This window comes from Leiobunum rupestre, chromosome 11 (assembly GCF_980474605.1).
Source record: "Leiobunum rupestre chromosome 11, qqLeiRupe1.1.hap1, whole genome shotgun sequence".
Classification (NCBI taxonomy): domain Eukaryota; kingdom Metazoa; phylum Arthropoda; class Arachnida; order Opiliones; family Sclerosomatidae; genus Leiobunum; species Leiobunum rupestre.
In genome coordinates, this window is record NC_143394.1 from 28,805,274 (window position 1) to 28,815,093 (window position 9,820).

General features: G+C 36.0%; 1 protein-coding gene across 1 annotated transcript; it reads left to right on the plus strand.

Annotated features, from left to right (window-relative positions):
* The first annotated feature begins 7,968 nt into the window (after window positions 1-7,968).
* Window positions 7,969-9,411, plus strand: LOC149922160 (uncharacterized). The gene is made up of 2 exons (XM_090163172.1): window positions 7,969-8,591; window positions 8,658-9,411. The coding sequence occupies exons 1-2, from the start codon at window positions 8,150-8,152 to the stop codon at window positions 9,227-9,229; spliced, it is 1,014 nt and encodes a 337-aa protein (XP_090019298.1). The 5' UTR covers window positions 7,969-8,149; the 3' UTR covers window positions 9,230-9,411.
* Window positions 9,412-9,820: the final 409 nt, after the last annotated feature.

Sequence of the window (9,820 nt, forward strand, 5' to 3'; positions counted from 1 at the left end):
TTTTGTGGGGTAAAATTTTCGCTCCTCTCTTTCCGCTCTTTTTTGTGGGGTAAAACTTTCGCTCCTCTCTTTCCGCTCTTTTTTGTGGGGTAAAACTTTCGCTCCTCTCTTTCCGCTCTTTTTTGTGGGGTAAAACTTTCGCTCCTCTCTTTCCGCTCTTTTTTGAGGGGTAAAACTTTCGCTCCTCTCTTTCCGCTCTTTTTTGTGGGGTAAAACTTTCGCTCCTCTCTTTCCGCTCTTTTTTGTGGGGTAAAACTTTCGCTCCTCTCTTTCCGCTCTTTTTTGTGGGGTAAAACTTTCGCTCCTCTCTTTCCGCTCTTTTTTGAGGGGTAAAACTTTCGCTCCTCTCTTTCCGCTCTTTTTTGTGGGGTAAAACTTTCGCTCCTCTCTTTCCGCTCTTTTTTGTGGGGTAAAACTTTCGTTACTCTCCTTCCGCTCTTTTTTGAGGGGTAAAATTTTCGCTCCTCTCTTTCCGCTCTTTTTTGAGGGGTAAAATTTTCGTTACTCTCTTTCCGCTTTTTTTTGAGCGGTAAAATTTTCGCTCTTATTTTTCCGCTTTTTTTTGAGCGGTACAATTTACGCTCATTTCATTTTTGTTTTGCGCTCTTTTAAAAAGATATTGTACCGCTCATTTTCGCTCATAATAACAAATCCGCTCACAATGAGATGAGCGGTGCCCAACACTGCATGAATGTGTTAATTTATCGCGTTGAAATTTGGAAGGATATGGTATCATTAGTACACTAAAGCAATTATTACTATAAGTATGGTAATTACTCAGAAGTATGACGAGTGTTGTCTTGCTAAGAAAGATGAAACAATGCAAATGTCACGATTTATGATAATTTTGGGTTCAGTTTTATGGCCGTTTGGTTTTTGATAAAATAATTCTCAGGCCATTTAGAATGATCATAGTTCCTTTGATAGGTCCCGCGAAATCAGCGTGGACTAAAGGCTTGTTGGGCCAATCCGATGGAAGACGTTGTTCCGGATGTTACCATAGCGATTAGCGGTAGTACCTATGACACCACAAGTAATGCCAGTGATAATTTTGGTCTGCGGGTATTCTTCGTACGAATCTATTGACGACGCCGTCGGATCTACCATTCACAAGGCGACTTATCTTGGGGCTGTAGGAGACTTCGTACCTGGTGAAGAGGATTGGAGTTTCTAGGCGTTTGGAAATCTTCCTGGCCGTTAACCAGATCGGTGACAAGTTTCGAGCTGATGTCCTGCTGACGTCCGTGGGTAAGAAGATATATTCTCTTATTCAGGATTTATGTTCTAAAGAGACACCGAGCAAGGTTGCCTACAAGGATCTTGTTGACAAGTTAACGGCTCACTTTAATCCAGAACCAAATATAACGGCCGAAAGACGAAGGTTCAATCGAAGGCATCAGCAGTCCAGCGAGATTTCCACTAATTTCTCAGTGATTTCCAATAATTTCTTAGGGATTTCCACTAATTTCTGAGTTATTTCTACTAATTTTTCAGTGAATTCCACTAATTTATCAGTCATTTCCACATATTTCTCAGTGATTTTCATTAATTTATCAGTTATTTCTAATAATTTCTCAGTGATATCCACTAATTTCTCAGTTATTTCTCCTATTTTCTTAGTGATATCCACTAATTTATCAGTGATTTCCACTAATTTCTCAGTTATGTCTACTAATTTATCAGTGAATTCCACTAATTTATCAGTGATTTTCATAAATTTCTCAGTTTTCTCCGCTAATTTCTCAGTTATTTCCACTAATTTCTCAGTGAAGTTTTTTTGTACACCTGATTACTAATGTGACACCGTATATCCCTAGAAACCAGATAATCAAGTATATTAACTTATTAAGTTATGTTTACGCGTAAGCGGTAGAAAGCGGGTTGAATCGGCTGAAAAAGATTTAGCCTGGTTCACGCAACCCCTTCGAAACGTTCTGAATCGATTTTATTCGATATAAAAGCAAAGTGCGAATATGGCCTAAGACCATTTATGTGACTTAACATTTCTACGAGTGATTACCAGCTACGAAGCTAATTCAATCTCAAATTCGAGTAAATGTGTGTTTTTTTTTAAATTCAAATTAAATTTCCTCAACTAACTAAAATGGAAAAAAAATAGACGAAAATACTAGGATAGATCGAATTTCGTATTCCGATTCTTGGACGTTTTCCATCCGTGCCAATTTATTTCTGACAAAAATATTATGATAGAGAAGAGGAATCCTTAAGCTAAGAAATCGAGACTGATTCCTACAAGCATATATATTTATGCGATCCGAAATCTGATTACGCAAATACCGTGGAATACCTTCATTTTTGACGTCCTTTTTGTCGAGAAAAAAAATATATTTTTCTCTTAAAGGAAATCCTTTTGTTTTGAAAACGTTAGAGAGGTTTAGGACAGCCTCGAATCGGGGCTGAAAATACTTCACTTCCGGTTATAAGAGTTCCCGACAAAGTAAATCATAAATTTTTAGAAAATATTGCGTTGCGGCGCAATATTAAATTTATTCATAATACGCATAATGATTTATATGACGTAACTGTCAATCATTAAATAATTAGTATAAAAAAGTCGTAACTTTAGCTTTAATGTACCAACTTAGGCCTAAGTCATCAAGCGACTTTTAAAGCCATTTATTCAGGTGGCCGGATAATAGGACGTGTCATACTCAATAGCTATATGTTACTTATGATATTAGCAAAAGATCCCATTCTAAAATACTTTATTCGAAATGTTTTATAGCTTAAAATAAAATTTCTTATTGACTTAGATATAGTTGTATTAACGTTTATTGATATACGAGATATCGTTTAGTCAAGTGGCTTTTTGTGCTTTGTTAATGGTATGGTTTTTGCTTCTTGTTTTGTTTTGCTTACTTAACTCGTAACTTCGTAATTTATTTTACGTGTTTTCTTATCGGCTTTAAATGTGTGATACATTTTCATTAATGTGGTTACGTTGGTTTTATTTATTTTGAGGCAAATTCTTCCGAGGAGAGGTATATTTCGGCAAGCTTGCCAACTTGTTTTCCTAAGTAGAGGAATGTAGGAAACCTAGAAACTACACAGATCTAGAACTCTGACCAAAGATCAAATATTTGAAGATCGCGGGTACCGGTATAAAGTTTCGAGTATGTATCTTTTTTAAAAGGCCAACTGGGTGGTCGCCTGACTTCGGCCACTTCAGAATGTTTTCTCAATTTCTCATATCTGAACTTTCTTTAGCCATCTGAAACTTTTCTTAATTGAAAAATAGATTAAAAATATTATTTTCCATATCAATTTTTCCCTTTGTTCTAGCGGAATGTTTATCCTCCGAAGTAGAGTAAAATAAAGTCAAAGAAACATCCTGATTGGTTAGGTGGTTGACCACTCATTTTTTATTAAAATGATAAAAAGTAAAAAACTCTTCGAAAGTTGATTGTACCTTCTTAATCGGTTCCTATCAAATACGGAATGTTTTTTAGAGTTTTGGTCCGAATTATTCCTTTCCCCACTTAGGGCACTTTTTGTCTTTCTCCAAATTTCTGGTTAGCCCTCCATAGCAGTATGTTATCTCCAATTAAAAAGAGGGCATGGATAGCAACAATTTCTGTATTTATAAAAATCCGCCACTGGAATCCGGATTTGAATAATCGAAGTACTACACTTTTCCCAAGAAACGTACAGTTATCTCTAGTAATAAATTATCTCCCGGGGCCCGGAATTATTGCTTTATCAGGGTCCGGGCCCGCTCTCGGCGTCCCCGAAGTTACGTCTACCATTATTCTCTGGTGATAAATCCAGGTATCAAATAGTATATAAAATAGTGTAGTTTACCGGCATGGACAATAAGGAGATTATTGGTCAGTGTGAAGAATATTGAAAAATTCGTAAAAATAATAGGCTTCGAGCTTAGGAAATGTAGCGCCATCTACCTTAATATCCGTCAACTAAATATGTGAAGAAATAGCAGATAACTTTTTTGGTTGAACTTTTAGCTGTTGTGCAGAGATAATTTTTAACAAGCAGATAGCTTTCATATATTCAATTCACTCGGTCGGTAGGCGGCGATACTTATGACCAAAATTTAAACTACGCACGAAGCCTATGGATCAGACGGGCTTGGAATTTCAAGTTGTACTTTTTTAACTATTTAGTTTGTTGTATTATTCGTAGCTTGCTCGTAGCGTCTAAAGCTTGTTCTCCACTAGTGCGCGTCATAATGTTATTTTCTTTACGCGCCTAAAAGCGTTTGAACGTTTCAAAGCTGAGAAACGCGTCGTTGCGCGCGCCAGTGGAAAACAAGCTTTAGGCATACGTCGTAGCATAAGCCTATCAACCCTAAGTTTGAATCGAAAGGCAGTGTTGGTTCAAGCTAACGACTGTCGAAAGTACAGCGCTAAATCCACCCGGTGGCGGAAAAGAGAAACGTAACGCGTCTCGCAATGCATGATGCCAGCTGCTTTAGTAGAATCCATTTCATTTCTAAACTTATAAGATTTAATGAACTAAGCCTACCCTAACTTTCACGCATGTACTGCCTAAGCCCCGACTAAGCCTCTCGTAGTGATAGTTGAGCAGAATTCTTAAGGCTAATATAAACTGGGTCTTGACCAAGAATGTATTTATTTATACTCAGGGAGAATGAATATGTCGAGACTATCGACGGACACGTTGAGGCCCTAACCCCGTCACGCTAAGGAAGGGGGAGGAAAAAAGGAGGCGGTCTTATTTTTTGCGTCCTCGCAGCAGCGTTAATCGCGTCGAAAAACGTAATTTTTAAGAACCAATGAGATTGCAGTATTATTTGATTTTATTAAAGCGGAGGAGCATACCGGGGGCCCCAACGGGTGGAATTGGAGAAACGCTAAATATAATCTCGACATATTCATTCTCCCTGAGTATAAATAAATACATTATTGTCTTGACCCAAATTGTTTAAAATTCACGTAAAATATAAAGTTTATATTTGGTTGAATTCCACGGGTTCTGCTTTATGGATTTCCTAAAAATAAATTTCAAATTGAAGCTAATTAAACACACGATACAATGACCTTTAAAAGATCTAGAAATAAAGTATCATAATTTAAATATAACTTGACAAACTTTAGTTGAAATCATGGAGGAATAGTAGAGGAGGGGAAAGGAAAGAAGGCGCTAAATCCGAAAGCGTAGTGCCAGTTCGAGGCGGGGAAAAAAAGGGGAGAAAGTCGAGGTAGACTTTTTAAAGAATTCAAACCTTTCATTGGAATGTATGAAAACATGGAGGAATTGATAAAAGTCTACCTCGACATACCCTCCCGTTTCTACATCCCCCTTTACGCGATTTCTGAAGAGGAAAGTCAGTGCTTAGCCCAATCAGAACTATCAATACCACTCCAGGGCTATTCCTCTATGTTGAAATGAGCAGCATTTTAAGTTTTATGCGCAATGTATTATTCTGAGAATCTTGAAACTTTAATTATTTTCGTTTGACAACGTTGACTATCCATTGCTTTTCGAATTTTCTTCATATCTTAATTATTTTTAAAGATATTAAGTATAAGGTTAATTTAAATAAATTTTTGACACTCTTAGAAACATGAACTTTTAAATATTTCAAAATTAATACATTGAAACGTTCAATAGCTTTTTTTTTAGATCTTTACATAGTGATTTCGTTATGTAGTTTTCCCATAAAACTTAAAATAGGGTAGATTGTATAATTTCGGTCGTTTTTAAATTTGAATAGTTCATCGACACTAAAATAGATGGCGCTGTGTGATTTAATTAAAGGGGGGCTCCATAGTTAGGTGACAAAATGTGTGTAAAGTCAGTAAAGTGCGAAATTTACGGTTGACTCTGCCCGCCTCTGCCAAGGCCGAGTGAGGGGTTGGGGGGAAGGAAAGAAGGAAAGCATGCTCAATTTTCTTTTTTTTTGCCACCGAACTTTGGAGCCCCTTTAATAATGAAATTTGAAAATAAAAATAAGAAAATATTTTGAAAATCGCACAGCGCCATCTATTTGCTACAAAGTGGACTAAATGATCAATACATACCCTCAACTCAAAAATAGCGTTGAATTTTGAATTGTTAAAGATGATATGGCGTTAGTTAGTAATTTGTTACCTATCGTTTAATTAAAGTAAGTGTTTTTGTCACTAATTCTAATTTTATCATTGAATCTTAATTTGTTCAACACTGATACCGGAGTCGTAACCAGACATGCAATCTAACTGACGAGGAGACTACCCGAGGTGATAATCACCGATTTTGTTGAAACTAGGTGGGTAACAAGAAATTTCACCAAGGGAAAAGTTGCAATGGGCATTAGTTTTGCCATGGCAACCGAAAATGTTTTTGAAAACACAGTATGTATAGGAATCTGAGCACTTCTAAAAAATAATAATAATAATTCTAATTAAAATTATTAATTTTGATCAAATTCAAACAACTAAATTCTATTTTATTAATTTTGATAAAATTCATTTATTACCGTCGATTTGGCGATTATAGTTGGTAAATACAACTTTTTATTTTTATATTTCGCTTTCCTCCATTTTAACCGATTCTGATCAATTTTGATCAAATTGACCAAAATTCATCAAAATATCATAAAATTAATTTAATTTGTCAATTTTGATAATTTTTTTTGGTTTTGAAAATTTTCACAGGGCCCTTAGAAGCGCTCAGATTCCCATGTTATTTTCAATGGGAAAATATACATACTGTGTTGTCAAAAACATTTTCGGTTGCCATGGAAAAACTAATGCCCATTGCAACTTTTCCCTTTGTGAAATTTCATGTTACCATTAAGGTCTACATACCCACCTAGTTTCAACAAAATCTGTGATTATCACCTCGGGTAGTCTCCTCGTGAGTGGCCTATTATCGTCCTTGGTAGAAGTATATTTCGGTTTTTACCTGTCTAGACGCTAGGAATTAAACCTTGACTTTGAAAATCGGTTAGGTGATAAAACCGTGATATTTTTTGCTTATACAACTAATATTGTTTTTTGATAACTGAGAAATCTCATAAAAATATAGAAAAAAATTGCAAAGTTCTAAGCTTGTGCCTATCTAAGGGGACTCGCACCATAGAAATCTCATAGGTAACTAGAATGCTGCCCCTACGGCCGAGCTTGACGCCAGTTCGCCTTGAACCTTCAGCCAATGAGAGGCCGTAGAGTGGTTCCGCCAAGGAGGATAATAATCCTCCTTGGATCCGCTACTATAGCGGGAGATAGATGACGTCATTCTCTCTGGTGACATTAAATTCTTGGCAGAACCACTCTTTGAGCTCTGATTGGCTGAGATCTGGCTATCGTCTGCCACGGCGTTTGGCAGATTTGCCAGTTACACGGCAGCCACGGCCAACTTTGATTTCTCGCGCATCTCTCGCGCTACAGCGGCCATCTCATTCGTTGACGTTTCTGTGTTAACCTATGAGCAAAAGATGTGTATGACGTCAGCGCCCCTAGCGGATTATTATTTTTAGTATAGTTTTTACATTGGGGACAATATAACCACCGAGCGTGGCGCTGAACTCCTACACATTATAGTACAGTTTATAGGGGGAAAATCCTTGCTCGCGGAATTTCGACGAATGTGTTGGCCGTAGTAGCGCGAACAGCGCGTGATCAAAGTTGGCCGTGCGGCAGCATTCTAGTTACCTATGAGATTTCTATGACTCGCACAGTACGATGAAATCGACGGGGCTGCTATTAATTGGGTAACATGCTGCCATCTATGTTTCTTATAATGTCCTAATTTCTACCAGAAATCTTAGAAATTAAAAATTCATGGCCAAAGTAATTTTTTTTAACATTATATGGAAAATTAATTATGATCTCTTGTATTTGTATTTCGCGGTTTTCTTGTAATAGGCTGTTAAAGAATTCTACTAGATGGCGAGACTATCGTAGTAATTTTTTTTAAAAGATTGATATTCCTGATTCTGCTTTATTTTTATCGCCAAGTTGTTATTCAAGGAATTACAGATTCAATGTAGACGTATTTTTAGTTTTGGTTTTGTTTTATTAATTTATAAAATTCGGATTTTTTACGTTTCAAATACATAAGAATTAATTTATGAAAAGTAAAACAATATTGTATAAACTCGTCTCTTATACGAACATTACATCTTTATGATTACATTGAAAGAGTTAAATCTTAAGATCCAACCATGAATGGTATTACATCGATGTCTGAAGATGAAGTCTTGCAAGTTTCCCTTCGAACTTTGCAAGAAGAGCTTGAGGAAGGAGTCTTTAATTTATCTGGAGACCTCGCAAACACGATCAACCACTTTAAAGAGTGGAAACGGAACAGAATATTTTTGATTCAGAATATGACAGATATTTCTGACAAGTTGCAAGTCATCCATCGAAATGCAAATAAAGCTACAGTCAAAGCGGGTTCATTTTCGTTAGTTGGCGGAATTGCAATCGTAGGAGGCCTATTTGCTACATCTGTTATTAGTGCTCCGCTTCTCGTGGCTGGAGGAGTGGTTTCTGCGGTTAGCTCAATGGTTCAAGTTGCGTCTTCTGCCAAAGAGTCCATTCTATCGCATAAATGGTTAAAAAAATGTGAGGATGATATAAATAAAGACGCTAAGAGTTTAGAAAGTAAGTTTACTATTAACAGTGTATAAATAAATTTCCAATGTAAATTAACAATCCATAAATTTGTAGAACTCTTGAAATCAGTGGATGATTATATTTTTCGCATTCAATTCTTGGAAAAAATGTTTAAAGAAAAAGAAGAGCTGCGTAAAACAAAAGGGGTTGTGGAGACTGTGTATTATGGAGTTCGATTTGGGAAAAATTTCATAGCGTATACAAAAGCTCTTGATCAAGCTGAGAAATTCTTTGTTGATGGGGCGAAAGTGGTGAATGTTTTCCAGAAGCTCTCCAAAAATTTAAAAACGACTAATTTCTTCAATGCCTTTTTCAAAAATACGGCTAAAACTGCAACAACGCAAGTTGCTGGAGGCGGGTTAAAATTGTTTTCAAAAAGAGCTTTTGCTTTAGTTGGAGTATTGTTTGATGTTATGAGCATCGCTAGTGCCGCTGATGATCTGAAGAAAGATAGTCTTCCAAAAGCAGCGGAAGATTTAATGAAGATGGTTGACATTTTGATTCGAGAAAAAGTATATATTGATCAGATATTTTCTCAAGTTGAAAATGGTTATACGCCTGAAATTACAATTGATGATTCGGATGATGAAGTAGAATCGGATACTCAAGAAGAAATGGAATCTTGAGATACTTCTTTGGGTTCATTCAAAATTTTATACAAAATAGAAGCATAATTTTTAATAATTTATTAGTGACATAAAACAAAACTGCTTTACTTTGAGATTTTACAAATTAAAAATTTGTTGAAGAGAAGAGTCGTTTTTGTAAGCAATACAGGGTTGTTTTACTGAATAAAATTCAAATATTTTTTCCATGTAAAATATATTTAATTTATCCCACATCAAAAATATAAAGATGGCGATAGTGTGCCAATGATCCCTCATTAAGCACAGCCATAGACAAAACACCACATAGACTGGAAGGCTAGTGATAGTCAAGTTGCAGAATTCATCATAGCAATTGTTAACTTTTTTTAAGCCAAATTACAGTCATCTTGTGTAATTGCAGTCAAAAATCTGTAATTGTAGCTCGATTACAGTCTCAATTTTTTTTTTGAAATATCAACTGTAATTCCAGACAATTCCATCTACTTTGCAGTTTACGTTTTGGACTGTAATTAGACTGTACTCCATTGCAGACCAACTGCAGCTAAATTTCAGCGCAGCAGCCATATAGAAGCCCAACTGAAGCAAATATACAGCCATAAATTTTTGTAA